The 18,610-nt window shown below is 28.0% G+C and overlaps 5 protein-coding genes across 10 annotated transcripts; 2 read left to right on the top strand and 3 right to left on the bottom strand.

Moving 5' to 3' along the window:
* The first annotated feature begins 225 nt into the window (after positions 1-225).
* LOC132905434 (invertebrate-type lysozyme 3-like) lies at positions 226-2,156 on the top strand. The gene is made up of 4 exons (XM_060956741.1): positions 226-429; positions 1,123-1,308; positions 1,750-1,823; positions 1,915-2,156. Exons 1-4 carry the CDS (start codon positions 360-362, stop codon positions 2,053-2,055), a joined length of 471 nt encoding a protein of 156 aa, XP_060812724.1. The 5' UTR covers positions 226-359; the 3' UTR covers positions 2,056-2,156.
* On the bottom strand, positions 2,146-5,882 carry LOC132905389 (nucleolar MIF4G domain-containing protein 1 homolog). Its single transcript, XM_060956664.1, has 9 exons — positions 5,770-5,882; positions 5,213-5,675; positions 4,581-5,101; positions 4,186-4,470; positions 3,931-4,118; positions 3,639-3,814; positions 3,203-3,555; positions 2,705-2,836; positions 2,146-2,634 (listed from the first exon to the last, which is right to left on the bottom strand). Exons 2-9 carry the CDS (start codon positions 5,637-5,639, stop codon positions 2,344-2,346), a joined length of 2,373 nt encoding a protein of 790 aa, XP_060812647.1. The 5' UTR covers positions 5,640-5,675; positions 5,770-5,882; the 3' UTR covers positions 2,146-2,343.
* LOC132905397 (mitochondrial-processing peptidase subunit alpha) lies at positions 5,840-9,463 on the top strand. 3 transcript variants are annotated; one of them, XM_060956686.1, is made up of 12 exons: positions 5,840-5,924; positions 5,992-6,164; positions 6,286-6,536; positions 6,611-6,690; positions 6,762-6,947; positions 7,151-7,243; positions 7,317-7,489; positions 7,649-7,784; positions 7,864-8,072; positions 8,140-8,305; positions 8,402-8,534; positions 8,849-9,463. In XM_060956686.1, exons 2-12 carry the CDS (start codon positions 6,109-6,111, stop codon positions 9,025-9,027), a joined length of 1,662 nt encoding a protein of 553 aa, XP_060812669.1. In that variant the 5' UTR covers positions 5,840-5,924; positions 5,992-6,108; the 3' UTR covers positions 9,028-9,463. The 3 variants fall into 3 exon arrangements, with proteins under 3 accessions (XP_060812669.1, XP_060812668.1, XP_060812670.1); XM_060956687.1 differs by having other exon boundaries at positions 5,875-5,956; positions 6,055-6,164; XM_060956685.1 differs by having other exon boundaries at positions 5,863-6,164.
* A 42-nt stretch (positions 9,464-9,505) lies between these two features.
* Positions 9,506-11,949, bottom strand: LOC132905414 (large ribosomal subunit protein uL18). The gene is made up of 6 exons (XM_060956717.1): positions 11,804-11,949; positions 11,112-11,297; positions 10,900-11,034; positions 10,484-10,686; positions 10,046-10,223; positions 9,506-9,782 (listed from the first exon to the last, which is right to left on the bottom strand). Exons 1-6 carry the CDS (start codon positions 11,804-11,806, stop codon positions 9,594-9,596), a joined length of 894 nt encoding a protein of 297 aa, XP_060812700.1. The 5' UTR covers positions 11,807-11,949; the 3' UTR covers positions 9,506-9,593.
* A 1,039-nt stretch (positions 11,950-12,988) lies between these two features.
* LOC132905395 (protein-associating with the carboxyl-terminal domain of ezrin) lies at positions 12,989-18,167 on the bottom strand. 4 transcript variants are annotated; one of them, XM_060956680.1, is made up of 7 exons: positions 16,147-18,167; positions 15,095-15,297; positions 14,514-14,958; positions 14,233-14,422; positions 14,024-14,160; positions 13,276-13,959; positions 12,989-13,191 (listed from the first exon to the last, which is right to left on the bottom strand). In XM_060956680.1, exons 1-7 carry the CDS (start codon positions 16,184-16,186, stop codon positions 13,013-13,015), a joined length of 1,878 nt encoding a protein of 625 aa, XP_060812663.1. In that variant the 5' UTR covers positions 16,187-18,167; the 3' UTR covers positions 12,989-13,012. The 4 variants fall into 4 exon arrangements, with proteins under 4 accessions (XP_060812663.1, XP_060812661.1, XP_060812665.1 ...); XM_060956678.1 differs by having other exon boundaries at positions 12,989-13,959; XM_060956682.1 differs by having other exon boundaries at positions 12,989-13,959; positions 14,350-14,422.
* Positions 18,168-18,610: the final 443 nt, after the last annotated feature.

Genomic DNA, 18,610 nt, shown 5'->3' with positions numbered 1-18,610 from the left:
ATGTCTACTGTAATTGATGTATACCTATTATAATCGAAGTATGCGATACAGATCGAAATACGTAATTATTGCTGCTTTGATTTGTTTTTTTTTTTTATTTCTCTGCATGCCTTAGTGTCGCGACAAGTTGCGTTTTAAATCTTCCTTTTTCGATCACGATGTTTTCCAAGAGATAGTCCTTGCCACTGACCTTTGTTAGAATCCCCACCTCCGCAAGCAACAACGCGCGACAACTCTCTTGTATATAAAAGAGAACGTTACGAATATCCCGTGAATATTCTTCCACGCATCGTGACGGTATTTCCAAACATTAACGAAAGTAGAAATTCGAACAGAAATTGATTTGTTTCTCAAGGAGGATGGCCTTTTTGTTGAACACTTTGATTATAACGTTGTTATCAATTGTTGCCTTTACATCTTTGATATATGGTAAGCTACGTTTGATTTTAATAGTAAAAGAATGATTATTTATATTTATGCTTAGCTCGAAGTTCAGAGATCATTATTTTTTGTGGATTAAATCGGCCAAATTAATTTATGTTCATAGACAACTTACATACGATTCATACTGATTGACTCTAATTATTAACTTTTACAAGATATAATGATTATTCTGTTGGTGAACAACAGTTTAGACAGATGTAAAAGGTAGCGTAAAATATCAAATCGTTTGAAATTATTTTTGATTTCTTCATTGTAAATTGATGAACAATCAAACTTCAATTATTAATATGTTTCTCAAATATTATATAGTATATAAAAAGTTATTGTTTAACTTTAATTATACTTCTGTTCAAATGGCATAGAACTTATACAATAACTTCAAATATTTGCTTATTTATAAAAAAAAAAAAAAAAAAAAAAAAAAGGGGGAAAAAGGGGAAAAAGAATGTAAAAACTCGTTAACTCAGAATCCGGTTTCATGCTACCAGCGACCATGCAACTACATATCGACGAATGGTTGTCTTAGAATATATGAACAAGGTTCCACAAGTTTATTTAAGATAACTAAAAAGATTTTACTGTTAATACATAATTATATTCCCTGAATGTTTTTAATAAGTTTTTCGATTTATTTATTTCGAACTTCAAATAAACATTTTTATTTCATAAACATAATAGGGCAAGAAGATTCGACAGGAAAAGAACCGGTATCAAGAGTATGTCTGGGATGTATATGCGAAGCTGCTTCTGGGTGTAACATTACAATCGGTTGTGATGGATCTGTTTGTGGACCATTTCGTATAACATGGGCTTATTGGGCTGACGCTGGCAAACCAATTATTAACGATAGTATGACACAAGATGGTTCGTATTTATATGTGATTAAATATATAAGATGGTCTAAAAATCAATCCGAACGGTTTTTCAGGCCGATAGTCGGACAAAAAAATGTTTCGAACAAAATATAATTAGATTTAATTCGATTACAAATTACACTATTAAGTATTTCAAAAAAAGGTTTATTTCAATGAAAAGTCAAGGTCATTTTTATGTTCTTAAATAGAACTATACATGTTTTTTTCACCATTCGGTGCATCTTTTAATTCTCTACAAAAAAAGTCTGGTATTTGGGTTGAAAAATGATTAGTTTAAGTAAAACTTACCATATGGAAAATAAGGAAAGATAACGCAGTACTTTTCTGCTTTCGTTTTGAAAAATTGTGAGGTAGACTTTTAGACCACCCATTATAATTGAAAATGCAAAATAAAGCAATAGAGCAATAAAAATACTTGTTTTTCATATAGCGTATCCACGATGCGTGAACGATGTACACTGTGCAGCTCGTGCAGTAGAGAATTATATGTCGAAATATGGTCAGGTACGCGCATATATATTATGTATACAAATATCCATATATACATATTATTATGCAATTGTTTACTTTCTCTTTTTCTCTATTGTTTCTATAGGACTGTAACGGCGATGGCATTATCAATTGTGATGATTATGTTCGTATTCATCAATTAGGAGCATACGGATGTACTAGTTCTTTAAACTCAAAATTCGAAAATATTTATAAGCATTGCATGCAGACTTTCCAGAATCAATAATTGGTAAATGATAATATATAAACATTTAACTGTAAGATTATACTACACATGTATACGTGTGTGTGTTCCAATAAATTATAAAAACAAATACATAAGAATAATTTTATTTCAAGAGAAATTTCATTTTAGATATATTTAGGAATATGTTTAAACGTATGTATTATTGATAATGCTTATTAGTTGTAAAATTAATTGACGTTTCGGTATGAAATATAGATGTTATTTATTTCGTTTCAAATATATTATTATATTTTTTAAAAAATTACTATATTTTATTGTACTTCAAATTTAAAACTCAATTTTAGATCCATGTAAAATTAATAATTTATCTACAAATTCGGCTCTCTCCTTTAGCATTGTTTTCTGTTTATCCAAAATATTATATGAATCTATATTTTTTACTAAGAAGCAATTTATAAATAAACGAAGGCTTTCTCTAAAAGTTTGTAAGTGAGGAGAAACAGAGATCCTTTCAAACACTTGTATACAAGCTTGTTCATTTTCATGCAAAAGAATTCCCAACATAATTTGTCTAAGAAATTTCATAGTGTGCCTTTCTAATTCAGTAAAATGGATGACCTGCAATAGAATAATAATACATGATATTTTAAATAAGCATTTCTTAGTTACTGAAAGCTATAGCACTTACTTTTAAAACTGACAAAGCAAGACACTTTTCAATAAGTAAATGTATTAAAAATTGTGTTAAATTAAACAATTGTTTATTGTCGTGTGTCTCCAGAGTTTTTAATTTGTCCCAAAGCGTGTATTGTATTGTGAGCTGAATCAAGCAAAAATAAATTACTATAATAAAATATGAATAAGTTATATAACATATGTATGCATAGAATGTAGGAAAAAGATTGGTCAGATCTCCTAAAAAATAATAAAAGTTAGCAATCTTTAATTATTGTTGAATATAAACACTATGCATGTATGTTGTAGCAATACTGATATTAAAGAAATTCACTTGCACATTTATATATAACATTATCTGTACGTAATTATTGTAAATTGAAAATTAAATGTTTGATTTTCCAATAAATATTTACTTTTACATTAAATCTTATTTAATACTGAAATGTTATTTTGACTAATCTTTCTTATATATCCCATGTAAGTAAGTATAAAATATAATATTAAGTACCTGATACTTTCTGTTATATTCACACAACTTTTGAGCTAATATTGCATAATAAGGATTAAACTTATTTTCTTGCAAGCAGCAATGCATTAAAACATGTATGATTTCTGCTTCTTGTTGATTCTTTAAACCAAGATGATGCAGTTTTTCAAATGCATCTAAATAATCTTCAGCTGTCATAAGGATACAGAAAATATTTTTTCTTGTATCAGTATTCATTCTCTGTTTTCGTGCCAATTCCAGAATTTTTGTACCAAAATTAAGCTTATCATATTCTTTTGCATTTCCTTTATCATTCACATTACTTGAACCAGACCATGCTGATCCTATAATCCACCACTTACCACTTTCATCAGCTGTAATGAAAAATAGATAAACTTTCACCTAGCTTATGTATATATGTACATTGTGTTTTAATTGTTACAAATATATCATTTACCATGTAATAAATCCATTAGAGACACATTGAATTGTGTTATTATATTGCCTTTGCGTATTACACTTTTTATAACTTTTTTCAAATGCTCCACATGAGAGGGATCATACTGAGGTATTTTATTGATATTGTTGTTCTTTATCGCTAACAAAATTTCCAACATAAATTTAATTCTTGAACTGTGTGATAAAGAGAACTATTAAGATAATTTCTGATAATTTTCGTTTTGCATGTGTGCGTGCACATGTGGGAGCATATGTGTGTATGTATATTCGAAAAACATTAAATAACTTACTTTTCTCCATTTTCGTGACTAGCTTTTCGCTGTAGACTTTGTATAAATTCCTTTAAAGCGCTTGGATCATCCTTTCTCAATGAAAATCCTACTGTTTTTAGAATAAGTAATATCAATTCAATCTCTTTTTCAGTAAACTTAGCCATCAATTTATCAAGTATTTGATAAAGGAGCTTATATCCAAATACCTACATAAAATAAAAAAACTATTTAACTTTATGTTTGCTTTGCCATTGTTTAATCAAATTTCCATACTTTGAAATTATATAAATGTGAAATCATGAGAACAATATTATCCAATTCTTTGTTTGCCACATCTTGTAACTTTTCCATCATCTCAACAAATTGTTTAATAAGTTTTTCTAAAAAATTAGCTCCCACTTCAATACCAATATTAGCATGTAATATTGCAATTAACATCATATGCTCAGAAATAAGACGATCTGGTGTAAGTACATGTGATACTAAACTTTCAATCACTAATTCTGATAGTACATTGTTCATATTATTACGACTATTTTTCATATACATTTCTTCTATCTGTAATACATAACATAATGTATAAATCATGCAATAATCAAATTCATCATAAATATATATATTTATTTACATAATTATTGTTTGCTTTACATATACAATTATATAATTACCTGGTTTGCTATACTATACATATTCTTTTCTGTCACTCTGTTTAAACAACCTTTTAATTGCTTTTTTAAGGAAAGCAATTTTTCATCATTAGGATTCATATTATGCATAGTAATTGCTCGTACAGCAGGTGGAACATATCTGCTAGCATTATGTATAATATTGCCATCTTTATCTCTTTTTCTTCCATAAATATCTTCCCATGTATCTTTGTCATTGATACCAATATTATCAGGTTTCTTAGCTTGTGCCAATTTTGTCTTTTTAGTCTTAGGTACTTTCACTTGCGTAAGTTCGTCTAAATCACTGTTGTTATCAGATTGTTCTTCAACAAATGCATCAAAATCAATATTTTCATTCTTACTTTTATTAACAGTATCTGAATTAATATTTGCATATTCATTTCCTTCCACTGTTTCTGATGAATTTGTATCAAAATCAATATTAAATTCATTTTCTAAGATCCCCTTTTCCGTTTCTATGATATGTTTCCTATCTTTCTCTAAACAAAAATCTAAAAGATCTAATTATATATTTGTAATTATATATTAAGGAAATTAATAACAATAATAAATAAGTTACAATGTGTACATAATTTCACACAGAAATTTTAATAATAAAATAAAAAGGATACAATCCAAACCATCTGTTACGAAAGACTTAGGAATTGTCTTACTTTTTCTTTTATTTAATTTCAATCTTTTTTCCAATTTTTTAATTTCTCTGTCCTCTTTTAAATTAGCTTCGTTAAGTAATTTGTGTTTTTTATTTTTCTTCTTATGTTCAAGTTCTTCAAGCTTCCTTTTTTTAATTTCTTTTGTACATTCCTTATATCCTTCTTGTATTGTTTTGTCAACTAGTTCGCTATGATTTGTTTTATTATCATTGACGTACCCACGTGTAGTACGTAATTCATTTCTGTTTTTTAAATAAAGTGATCTATTAATTTTCTTTTGCTGCCTGAGCTCTTTGCGCATTTGTTTACGCGATTTCTCTGCTACTTTTAAAGTTGACCGTTCTACTTTCTTAGTTTTTAATTTCTTTCGTTTAAGAGAACTCATTTTTATTCTATTAAGTATTTAGGTAGGTTATAGATCCTGTCGAAATTTTACGATATAATTACTGGGCTACGTTTTTATTGTTTATTTTTTCAAAAATGTAATGAAGCACAGAAGCATAAAAAAAACTTACTTCTACTAATTATCTGGTTGAAGAATAAATTAAACAATTTTTATCGCTAATACTTATGACATATTTAAATAAACCATCCATTACTACGTTTTCAAAAGTTTAGACTCGTGGCACCACTGATTCGTACGGAATTTTTATAGAACACATGTGTATAAGTAGGTTTATGAGTTTATAAATATATGTTAATGTAAGTACGTTTATTTAACAGGAGACTATTTGTAGGGTATTTTTGTCCAAGTTTCTAATATTGTCCAATTAATCATTTTTCGCTTCTAAACTGTGAAGGTGACAAGTTAAGTTATATACATATAAATTAAATGATTTGATACGAACAATAAGATGAAAATGTTAATGCAAATATCGCAAAGTTCCTTGACAGTTGTTTTTACTAAAAGGTAATTACTCTTATAGGAATGAAGAATTTTACAGTGATATAAGTATCTTTCACTTAACCTTGTCAAGCTCACATTTATAAATCAACTTTTACATTATTGAACGTAATGGTATTCTTTACAGTGCAATACGAAGAAAATCTTTTTGTTTTTTAAAAAGATGTGACTTTTCCTCCCAGAAGGTACCTAATAATAAAATAACACGAAAATCAATTGTTACACCATTTCCTCCATTAACAAAACCAATACCTAATTTACCTAAAGCAATTTATGCTACTGCCAAAGAAGAACATCAGGTTACTAAAGTAACAGTTTTGTCAAATGGATTAAGAGTTGCCTCTGAAAATCGATTTGGTCAATTTTGTACAGTAGGTGGTAAGTACAAAAAATGTTTGTAAAAAATCTTTCATTTTAATTATTTATTTATACTATAAAATAATGTTTTGCAGTATTGCTCGATTCTGGTCCTCGATATGAAATTGCATATCCCAATGGTATCTCACATTTCCTAGAAAAGTTGGCATTTGGAGTAAGATTTTTAGAATATAATGAAGAATTAATATTCGAAGAATAAAAAATATCAGTAATTTACTCTTTCAGTCTACCAAAACGTACAAGAATAAAGACCAGATAATGCTAGCTCTAGAAAAACATGGAGGTATATGTGATTGTCAAGCATCCAGGGATACATTTGTTTATGCAGCATCTGCAGAACGTCGTGGATTGGATACTGTTGTACAAATTTTGGGTGATATTGTTTTAAGGCCTCAAATTACAGAGGATGAGGTAAATGTTTTTATACGATATCATCTGACTTATATTACTCTATTTATAACAGGAAGTAATAATCTTTCATAATTTTCAATAAATTATCAATCAATAAATTTAGGTATATTACTTTTATAGAGTTAGACAAATTAGTATAATTGTTTGTTATATGAAGATATAGATATAATATAATAATTCAACCTGGATATCAAAATTTTTAGATAAATGCTGCAAGACAAATGATTCGATTTGAGTTGGAATCCTTACTTACAAGGCCAGAACAAGAGCCAATACTTATGGATATGATTCATGCGGTAAATAAAAAAAATATTTTTGAAAAATTTTAATAATGCTCATCTAATTGTAAGTAAAATTTATTCTGCATAGGCTGCATATAGAAATAATACTCTTGGTCTTCCAAAGATTTGTCCAAAGGAAAATATTGACCATATAGATAGAAACATATTATTTGAGTATTTAAAACATCATTATACACCACATAGGATGGTAGTAGCTGGAGTTGGTGTAGAACATGAGGACCTTGTTTTGGCAGTTCAAAAGTAATTATAAGTAAAACTGTTAAGTATTCATCAATATAAATCAAAATACTACTAGATTGGTTTTTACTAATTTAAAAGCTATCTCTCATAATTTATATCATTTATGCAATTTAAGTTGTGATATTCACTGTTAGGTATAATTTATTATTGTTATTATAGATATTTTGTTGAACAAAAATCGATTTGGGAAGAAGAAGGAGAAAAAGAACAAAAGAAGAATAGCTCGATATCCGTAGGAAAATTTTCAAATACAGTTGACGCTTCGATTGCTCAGTATACTGGAGGTTACATACTAGTAGTTATCTCTTTAAATTAAACATACTAGTATTTTTGAATATTGTTGTTTAATAGTTTTAAATTTTATAATTGTATAGGAAGAATGTAATGTACCTGTGTATGCAGGACCTAGTGGTCTACCAGAATTGTCACATGTAGTAATAGGTTTGGAAGGCTGTTCTCATCAAGATTCAGATTTCGTAGCAATGTGTGTTTTAAATATGATGATGGGTGGTGGTAACAGTTTCAGTGCTGGAGGTCCAGGAAAGGGAATGTATACTCGTCTGTACACAAATGTACTTAATAGGTAAAATTTGAGATAACTTCTTATTCTTTGAAAAGTTAAGTATTATTGTAAAACAGTTATTTTGCAGGTATCATTGGTTGTACAGTGCAACTGCATACAATCACGCATATGCTGATACAGGTCTTTTTTATATTCATGCATCTTGTACACCCTCTCATGTCAGAGACATGGTAGAAGTGATCGTACATGAGATGGTTACTATGACAAATAATATTACAGATAACGAGTTAGCGGTATGATTTCATTTATAAGTTCTATTCACATATGTGCAATAATTATGTTTTTCTATCCACTTTTAATCTTAATTGGAGAATTTTTTAATAATGTAGAGAGCAAAGAAGCAATTGCAATCTATGTTACTTATGAATTTGGAACAAAGACCAGTTGTATTTGAAGATATTGGAAGACAAGTTTTAGCCACTGGTTCTAGAAAACGACCAGAATACTTCATACAGGCAATTGGTATTGGTCCTGTATTATACTGAAGTATACGGATATTGGTTGCTCGGAACTCTCCATAGAAAATTTATTCTTTTCTCAATTCTTGGTGTGATTCTGTCTAGTTATTTCAAAATTGATTCGTTTTTCTTATTTCAACACATCCTTTAAAAATATAGTAACTTTCCCCAAAAAATGTTGATATAAATCTCTGTTGCTACTCAAGAAATTCTGACCAGTCAATATCTTTATATGTAACTATATATAAATTATATATAAATATGAATATTACTAATTAATATATATAAACTAGTTGTGTTTGTATTATTAATTTGTAGATGAGATATCAAAGGATCATGTAGCAAATGTAGCACGTCGTTTACTTAAATCACCACCTAGTGTAGCAGCTCGAGGAGAAGTAAGAACTGTTCCATCAATCGGAGACATTCAAGCTGGATTAATTGACGAGCGAGGCAAATTACCTGGTTCTCGTAGTAGATTATCTCTTTTCCGCTAGATCAAAAAATATTATTAATCTAAAGATATGTTCAAGTTCTTTTTTATATCATAAATCTTTGACAGAATTATTCGCACATATACATTTGTTGATTTATCATCACACAGGAATTAAATTTCTATATTTGAAATAGCATATATGTAATTTGTTAATTTATTCACGATCAATATTTCAATTTGTTTATTTTTAATTTTTCTGTGTATTAGATGTCCGTGTATTGTACACAAATGCGTTATGTAAAAATTTATGTATACAATGTAGTAATACAAATATGAACAATGAATAACATAATTATTACGTATTATACATTTATCAAGCTAATAGTAAAAAGAATATATTTATAATATCTATAATTAATAGACAAGATATTTTTGTGTCGTCTATATTAATGATTATTGTGTGATGTACTTTTAAATAAACTATTGCATAAAATAAATTTAATACCATATTCATTAATATAGTAATAAAAATTACAAAATTTCCAGTGTACATATTTTATTTTTATACCAAAACATTCTTCGTGTATACATGAACATTGTTCTTGATGCAGAAAGTTGACAATAAAACTAAGCTTCTACTTCCGCCAGTTTTTTGAGGAAATTAGCTTTTCTTTGAGCAACACAGTTTTTCCTTTCTGCCAAAGAAAGTTTGCGGCGATTCCATCGCTTTTTCACCGGTATTTTTTCTTTAACGATCTTTGTGTGTTCTGGATTTGCACGTATAGCTTCATGGGCGCTCTTATAAATACCCTCAATCTGAAAACATAAGTTAAGTCTTCTAATATATAAAATTATATATAATATACAGAATATTAATATATAAACAAAAAATAAATTATGGAAAGTGAAATGTAACAAAGGTCAATGTGAAAAATGCCACGATCAATGCATTTATCTTTTAAAACCAGTGCACTTATTATTGTCCAACTGCGACACTGCAAAGATCATGAAATTTTGCAGTAATTATAAGCTGGACGAATGGGTGACTGAATATGTAAATAAAATATATGAACACTTACACTATCAGCAGTAATACCATTTTTGATGTACTGTGAAAATTGTCGTTTAAAAGCATCATCATCTTCTTCTTCTAATGTTCTCATGTAGTTTGCAACATGTTGTCCAAATATGTGCTGTCGATGAACATCAGCATTGAAAGATTTTGATTCACTATCATACCCAGGAAATCTCTTGGTGCTATTTATAGAAAAACAATATAAAAGTTTAAATATGTGTTTAAAAACATATCCTGTATTATTTCTATGCTTAATTATATATTATCAGAAACACATTTTTTCATCTCTTTATATCAATGCAAAAACATTAAATTGTATTGTAGAACACAGATACAAAATCATGTCTTGCTACGACTCAGATGACGCGCATGTGTATGGTAACATCATACTTTTTTTATAATACATCTTAATATCTTTTATAATAATTATGTTAACAAATACCTATGTGGAATATTCAGACCACCATCAACAGCACCTTTCATGGCGCCAAAAACTCTAGCACCAGTAGTTGTACGCATTAGACCAGTATCTAAGTAACATCTGAATGCCCCAGGACCTTCGTCTAATTCTTCAACGTTATATTCATCGCCAGTTACTTCTGTTGTTCCAGTGTACAAGGTATCTAGGCTTAATTTTTTCAATAACTATAGAAAAAGATATGGTATCACATAATTTTGAAAACAGATCCAACTTCAGTCGTATTGAATATTATACAATTGTTGTTCAGAAATATATAACAGGGAACAATTAATATCTCTTCAGTTATACATCAAAGCGAGCTGAGTGTTTCATCATTAAAACAAATATTTAAGTATAGAATATATAATTGTAGAATAAAATAATACAAAAATACTTACTCTTCGTGCTAAAAGAAGGCCTGTACAATATGCAGAAGCATAATTTGTAAGTCCAACTTTAATGCCATATTTTGGAAGTTCATGACTGTATGCTGCACATACAATTTTATCTCCTTCAATCCTTGAATATGCAACCTACATGTATGATAAATCTTAATAATTGAAAGATAAAAGTCTTTTTAATAGATTTTAAATTATCTAAATATATGTACCTGACAGGTAATATCCTTATTTGATAGACGTACAATTAATCTGTATTTAGGAGTATTATATTTATTTTTATCCTGAATAGTTAATCGTTTACGTGCATAATAATCTGTCTTTCCTTCGCGTCGCCTTCTGAACTTAACTTGATAACGTTTGAAGTACTGTTTATTTTTAACAACCTTTACAAACCCCTAAAAAATAATACATATTACACTCCTTAGATTAAAAGAGAACTATACAATTTTTGTTTAATCAGTATATAATAATCAGTGACATAGGGAATAATTTTTTCATTCATTTGTCAAAGTGAGCTAAGATTTTCATCACTTAAAAATCAATATTGTTTATTAAAAGAATTTATTGAAGATTTCTTTAACGCTTTTAACATATTATTTTTGTTTCTTTCTTTCCAAGTATACTTATGCTAATAATGTAAATTTAAAATGAAGGAGATCGTACTTTTGATGATATAGAATATACAATTTATTGATTTGAAGTAATAAACAAAATATATTATTAATAAATTACTTATTTCACATTATTGAAACAGTATATAATAATCAGCTACATGTTGTAACATGAATATCATTCCTCGAATCCTTTTGAATAACATGCATCTACTATTTCTTTTAATATTAAATCATTTGTATAAATAATTAGGAATCTTATTTATCGAATTACATTAATCTTTACTTACCATATTACCAATAAATATAATAAAACTCCTTTCCGAAACACTGCCTTTGAATGTTCCACGACTTCCACGTACCAAAAGGAAGTTTCGTGTACACTCGTTGCGCCCTCATCGTGATAGCGCCGTCTACCGGTTAAAAATTTTGCTTCTTAGTAGTAGTTAGATTCCACTAACTTACTGATAGATAGCACTCATTGTGCATAAAATAGGACCCTTTGCGCTAGTTGCATATATATAGTTAATTATTTATGTAGGAAATTGGAATAATATTATACAGAGAAGATTTCTGGGACTTAAAGCTTTGATTTAATACGAACAGTTCAAGAACTCGTCTTATAGATCAAGAAATTTGAGTCCTTTAATTTTGTAAAAACATTAGTTTGACTGTTTCACCACTAGGTGTTATAATGTCACATGGTCCACCGATTTGGACGATTTTTTAAACTTACTTGAAACTAGGGGAATATTTAAATAAAACCAGGGATATAATTAATGTTGATAAATACCTTATTCGTATGCTCTAAATTTTTATTTGAAATCTCAAAAGTTAACAAATTTTTTAAATTGTGTCATCTGTCGATTGAACATAAATGTACAACATTTTAGACACAAATATCTCAAGATTAGATGTTGGGATTGGCATACTTATTAATTCATTGAATTTATTTTTTACGCTTTATAAAGATATCAAGAAATATGTATATATATATTTTTATTTAAAAAAATTATGATGACCTTGAAATGATATGATTTCCACCATTGCATGTGATCCTTGAAATATCTTTGTCCTGAGAAGCTTCTCAATTTTTCATATAATATAATATACGTACCAAATATACATATATGTACATTATATTAATTTAATCAAATATTGCGTTTATTTGTATGAAATTTACATTACCTAAATTACGAGCGCCTATAAATTTTTTTGAAAAATTCCAGTATCTTATGTAGGGAAAGTATCCCTTTTGTTAGCACTGTTTAAGGTAAAAATCACTTTTCACAGCCCAAGTTTCAAATTTTCAATATGTTACATAATACGATATATACTTTTGTAATATGTAATAGTACAAAATTATTAGTAGACAATCTAAGTGACTTTTAGAATGTGTTACATATGTGTGACGTGTGGTAGCAGATGGGTTATGCAAATAATTTCAATTAACTTATTTTTTTGAAATAAAAATATTATAAGGAATAATATATATTTATTCAAGTTTTTATTTCATGAACATCTTCTGTTCCCCAATCGCTTAAATCCTCCTCCCAGCCATTGTTTTCTTCAGATGTTTCTAATCCATTTAGCGCTTTTATGTCAAATACACTTTTTGATAATATTTGTGGTTGTTGTATGTGTAAAATCTGTGTCTTCTTTATCACAGGCTCCATGTCTGTGAAATAATCATATTCTTCTTTACAAGTATCTATTAATTTTGAATTTTTAATATCAAGCTCTGAAATATCGGATATAATACCAGCTGACTTCTTTGTTAATTTCAATTCGCTTGTTTTATTTTTATCTATATTTAATACTGCATCTGTAGTAATCCTTAATGTTGAATCCGCAATCGAAATGTCATTGGAATTGGATTGAGATTGAAAAATTGCGTCGGAAGACTGTGAAATTCGAGCATGCACTTCTGCAGTTTCTTGTATGTCCCAATCAGACCACGTATATTCTTCTTCGATAATGGAAGAAGTAATCTCTTTTTTATCTTCACCTCCATCTGGAGATGGCCTTTCAGGTAAATCAATTACTTTTTGAATACTATCTGTAGGAACCACGAATTCAACATTTATACTATTCTTAGTCTTCTTGTTATCTTTCAGTTTATTTGGTCGTCCATCTGTAAATAGCTTCCCTCTATTACCACCGATTACTGTGGCAGCGCCTAAGATTGGAACTATGTCAGCTAATGCTTTTAATGTTGCAGATACAAGATGATCATTTGTGTCTTTAATTCCAACAAGTAATTCAGGAAGTACTTGAGATTTCAACTCATCTACTTGAAATATATGCACAAAAGAATTAAAATATGACAAAAGTACTAAACGTATTGATACATCTCGTATACAAAACATCTGTAATAATTTGGGTACCAAATAGACTTTAAATGTAGAAATTGAAAATAAGTTACTATCTGTATTGTCATTTCCATCTGTAAATAAAATCATAGATCCTCAATTTATATTAAATACAAAATTTTACTTTTTTTATTTTACCTTTTGGTTTTAAAATAAATGGTAAAAGCTGTTCTTGTGCTGTCGTATCTAATAAAACCATTCTTGAAAGAAGTAAACGACCTAATTGTTCAGCTACAATATTTTCAGGAAACATTCTTAATTGTGTTATTAAGGTTCTGTAATATGATTACAAAATTTTAATGTTACCAAGCACACAAGAGATTAATAATTTTTTTTTAAATATTTACCCAAAAAATATTTCTTTTTCCTTATTACTTTTTAACACTAACTCATTTAAAAATGCATATATCCTCATAAAATCATGGGTAAAGAATGGATGTTGTAGTACATGGGACAGTTCGCACCTTAGAGAAGGATCTGGATTTTGCAGATTTTCTTTACAGAACTGTTTAAATTCTAAAAGACTAGGTACATCATCTAAAAATAGAATAGAACATCTATCCATTAAGATATTTGTTCATAATTATTTAAAATAGAGTATAATTTTAATTAATTATATACCGTTTACCTGGATCCTTTTGTCTCAATATATCTTCAGCTAAAACTCCAAACGCATATACATCAATTGTTGTAAAATTTGTTAATGTGATAGTTGCATCTTCGTTAGTAGAAATCGCTTTCTCGTATCTGTAGCTTTTTATTTTTTGTAAATAAGAAGAAGTCAAATCATTAAATTTACATAAACATTCCAGTCCTCCAAGTTTCCAACATCCCTCAGGTGTAACATAAATAGAACTTTCACAAAGATTATTATGAGATACAAATGCTTTTTCATGAAGAAAAACCAATGCACGTAAAATACTATATAAGCCCATGCATATTTGCAGTGTATTCTGGGTTTCTATTGATTGAATTAAAGGTTTAACTTGTTCAGTAGCTAGGAAAAATTTACTACCTTTTGACCATGAAGAAACGTACTTTAATATACATGGATGTCTATATAACATTAGATTCTGGAACATAAGTATATTATTGTTACACACATCGATTTTTTAATTAGCTAAAATAATATAACTAAAAAGAAAATTAAGGACGATTGATACATGCACATGTGAGATTACAATACGTAATTAATGAATCAATGTTAACCTTTGCAGCTTTCTCTAAAGGCGATGGATTTCCAAAATTTGCATTATAATGTAAAGATGGCTCACTGACAAACACTGAAATCCTTTGTGCATTGTAACCATTCACACAGGCCATATAATGCGTCCAAAAATCAGTTATTTCCACAGGTTTTTCGTCAATTTTCAGCCCATTAAGGGCACTTTTTTCATTCCCCATTAATTTTACTGGTTTAAAAAAAAAAGAAGAAATTTATATATAAATGCAACAATGATCAAAAGCAACAATATATTTTTTGTTATGAAGAATCCTCGTAAAAAATTACCTTACGTCTCAATTTCATTCTACTTTAAACCACATCACTATGACGAATTATATACATCGTATGTTCAGCTACCTCTTCGGTGTTTCTCTGATACGAGATATGATATACGATATACATATGATAGATAACGAAAGTGCTTTTTTCTGTTGTATTAGACCGATATATATTTTTATTACTAATTTAATTTTTATTAATTATTTTTTGCATAAAAGTCTGTATTTATCTAATATTTAAAAGTACGAAATATATTAAATATTTTTACTTGTGTGTGTATAATTAAATTATTAAGAACAAGAGAAAAAATGATATCTGAAACATTTCACTTTTAAAGATATAGAAATAAGTTCATATTAATCGTAAGACAGTGCAAACACTGCAAAGTATTGCGATTATAAATCAAGAATAACGCTTTATCAGTATTCATTTTATTTTCATATTTTAATTATTTATATAAGTTTGAATTATTCAGATATTTATATAAGTTAAATTTTAATTGTAAATAGATAAAATCATAGATGTTTTATAGCTTAAAGCTGGCTACGAGGGTCCGTCATATTATTATATTACATTTTTAAGATTTACAAAGAGCAATTTATCGCACTATTTAATTTCATTATTTTCGCAGCATACAATCAGTAGCATAATTTTGCAGCATTTGAAAACAACATTTAGTTTCAAAATGAAACATACAGAAATACATGTACACATAAACCGAAAAAATAATTATTATCAATATCACGTTCATACATACGTTTTAACATTTTGCCGCTATCTACTTGCATACGTTCCATACATACACAGAGTGCTTACTCATCTTTTCCAATGCATACGTAGCATTTCCAGATTCTACATCAGTAGTAAATAATTAAAAATATTTGTAGTCAAAACAGCACATACTTTTTGCTACTATTAAAGGTATCGATATATTACACGACTATGATAAATTGTTCATTATTATTATTTGATTACATTGTAATCGACAGACCCTTGCGCCTGCATCTTATTTTTTATATTTTTCATATACAATCCAGAAGATCACATCGCACATAAGCGACAATAGGCAAATGGATAAATCAATTATACGTTAAGTCTTTGAAATATTTCAAGATACTTTCACACAACCAGTTTCTGTATTTCTGCGCCGTATTACTTACATGTTCTTCGATTTCTTCATCCATGTGTTGTCAGCCGCTAAATATTCACTTGTAAGGATAATATTATTTAATAATATATGTGTGAAAGTAATGATGTCTATATCGTTAGTGATGATGTTGACAATAAGGGTAATAATATCAATGACAATGATAATGACAATCGATTATGATTATAAGGGTACGCTCTATTATACTAATTGAGAGTATCGTAAAATTGGTATATCAAATTTATAACAATGATTAGAATGATAATGATGACAACAACGACGATGACAACGACGACGGTTAGTGGTAGTATTTTTAAGTAATATTGGTATCGTTAATAAAAGATAACGAAATGTAATGAAATATCATGAAAATTATAGCTAAATATCGGAAAATGGTATATGTTATAATGAATATAAAATGTGATATATGCATTAAGAAATATGAAGTAATACTACTGGAAGAATATTATTGTAGTATTAAACGCTGTAGTAACATCAGTAACAGTATCAAGAACAATAACTAATTGTATGTTAATGTTACAATCCATAATGTTATACTGTTATAATAATCATATAAACAAAGAGCTGTTGTTACTACTATTTCTACTACTTTTACTATTGACACTACCATTATTAGTACTATTACTGATATTAAAAATTATTAGTTACAATGCGTAATAACAATGAATGAAATAATAGAAAACTGATTTATTTGACTAATTATTTTTGGAATCATAATAATCACTTGCAACATTATTTCAAACTATCCGAGAAAATACAGATTTATTTATGGCAGTAAGTCAAAGGCACCGGTGTCTCAACTATTCTTCAAGCGCATGCTTTCACGCTGTTGTTCATACATTTACAGTTATGATTATTAAACTTTTTACGGAGATACTCATATGAAGAAGTGTAAAATAATTAAGTGATAACAATATTTTTTATTAAACGTATTTCAGAAAAATTAAAATTGTTATTGATTTGTACTCTCATCTTTCTTATAGAATTATGGAAAAAACTTTAGTATGAATTTATACGAAATGACGATAAGATTGGCAGTGTTTCAACAATTCCATGAAACATATTTAATTAAATGAGTAATCGTCACTCCAAAAAAATTAATAAAATTTATCTCTTTTATATACTATTATTTATTTAAAAAAATTTGCATAATAATATTAATAATATAACATTATCATCATAACGGGGATGTAGAATGGTAGTAATGATGATGATTTCAACGACGATGACGGGCAACGATGGCATTGTTAATGAAATCATGATAACGAAGGCAGCAGCAGAAACGATTTCAGCCATATATTACAGCCAATAATAGTAATTATTATTATGATAGTAATGTTGATGATCATGATAATAATAATAATAATAGTAATAATAATAATAATAACAACAAACAACAGGAATAGTAATAGTAGCAACAGCAGCAACAGTAGTAGTGGTGTTGGTAGCAGTAGTAGTAGAAGCAGCAAGAATAGCAGTAGTAAACTCCGTAATGTTTTTTTTCTATAATAATATGGATTAGTGACAATGTAATAATAAGTAATAAGTAATAATAATAATAATGATGATGATGATGATGATGATCATAATAATAATAATAATAATAATAATAATAATAATAATAATAATAATAATAATAATAATAATAGTAGTAGTAGTAGTAGTAGTAGTAGTAATAGTAATAATAATAGTAATAGTAATAATAATAATAGCAGCGGTAATAGTAACAACGACGGCGATGGTGATGATCATATATTATATATGTTGCAATATAGTAATACAATAGAAATAATGATGATGATAATGATGACAATAGTATTACAAATAAAATAAAATTAAAATAAAATAATTATTATTATCGTATTATCGTAGTGCTAGAATCGCAACGAAAGCAAGGAGTATACAATTCTTCTTCTACAACATGTACGTTGCGACAGATAATGCTGCAACCTAGTGGAATATTACTATACACGAAAAATCGAACGCATTTCGAATTTCTGTAAGCAATACTCCTTGTATCATTTATTTTTCTAATAATCGATACTCTTTTCGA

The sequence above is a fragment of the Bombus pascuorum genome, chromosome 3 (genome assembly GCF_905332965.1).
Source record: "Bombus pascuorum chromosome 3, iyBomPasc1.1, whole genome shotgun sequence".
Lineage (NCBI taxonomy): Eukaryota > Metazoa > Arthropoda > Insecta > Hymenoptera > Apidae > Bombus > Bombus pascuorum.
This window is presented reverse-complemented; position numbering and strand designations above follow the sequence as displayed.

What these genes read in the sequence shown, in the direction of transcription:
- LOC132905397 (XM_060956686.1), top strand. Translation starts at nt 6,109, where the DNA reads ATGAAAATGTTAATGCAAATATCGCAAAGTTCCTTGACAGTTGTTTTT. An exon ending in CTTGTTTTGGCAGTTCAAAA is followed by an intron (nt 7,490 to 7,648) that starts GTAATTATAAGT and finishes TTGTTATTATAG; the next exon opens with ATATTTTGTTGAACAAAAAT. An exon ending in TTACAGATAACGAGTTAGCG is followed by an intron (nt 8,306 to 8,401) that starts GTATGATTTCAT and finishes TTAATAATGTAG; the next exon opens with AGAGCAAAGAAGCAATTGCA.
- LOC132905395 (XM_060956678.1), bottom strand. Translation starts at nt 16,186, where the DNA reads ATGGAACGTATGCAAGTAGATAGCGGCAAAATGTTAAAAC. An exon ending in CTTTAGAGAAAGCTGCAAAG is followed by an intron (nt 14,959 to 15,094) that starts GTTAACATTGAT and finishes CTTATGTTCCAG; the next exon opens with AATCTAATGTTATATAGACA. An exon ending in ATTTATTTTAAAACCAAAAG is followed by an intron (nt 13,960 to 14,023) that starts GTAAAATAAAAA and finishes TTTTATTTACAG; the next exon opens with ATGGAAATGACAATACAGAT.
- LOC132905414 (XM_060956717.1), bottom strand. An exon ending in GCCTTCTTTTAGCACGAAGA is followed by an intron (nt 10,687 to 10,899) that starts GTAAGTATTTTT and finishes CTTTTTCTATAG; the next exon opens with TTATTGAAAAAATTAAGCCT. An exon ending in ATGGTATTACTGCTGATAGT is followed by an intron (nt 9,783 to 10,045) that starts GTAAGTGTTCAT and finishes TTATGTTTTCAG; the next exon opens with ATTGAGGGTATTTATAAGAG.
- LOC132905434 (XM_060956741.1), top strand. Translation starts at nt 360, where the DNA reads ATGGCCTTTTTGTTGAACACTTTGATTATAACGTTGTTATCAATTGTT. An exon ending in CTTTACATCTTTGATATATG is followed by an intron (nt 430 to 1,122) that starts GTAAGCTACGTT and finishes TAAACATAATAG; the next exon opens with GGCAAGAAGATTCGACAGGA. An exon ending in CGATAGTATGACACAAGATG is followed by an intron (nt 1,309 to 1,749) that starts GTTCGTATTTAT and finishes TTTTTCATATAG; the next exon opens with CGTATCCACGATGCGTGAAC.
- LOC132905389 (XM_060956664.1), bottom strand. Translation starts at nt 5,639, where the DNA reads ATGAGTTCTCTTAAACGAAAGAAATTAAAAACTAAGAAAGTAGAACGG. An exon ending in CACATTTATATAATTTCAAA is followed by an intron (nt 4,119 to 4,185) that starts GTATGGAAATTT and finishes TATTTTATGTAG; the next exon opens with GTATTTGGATATAAGCTCCT. An exon ending in TTGCTTTGTCAGTTTTAAAA is followed by an intron (nt 2,635 to 2,704) that starts GTAAGTGCTATA and finishes ATTCTATTGCAG; the next exon opens with GTCATCCATTTTACTGAATT.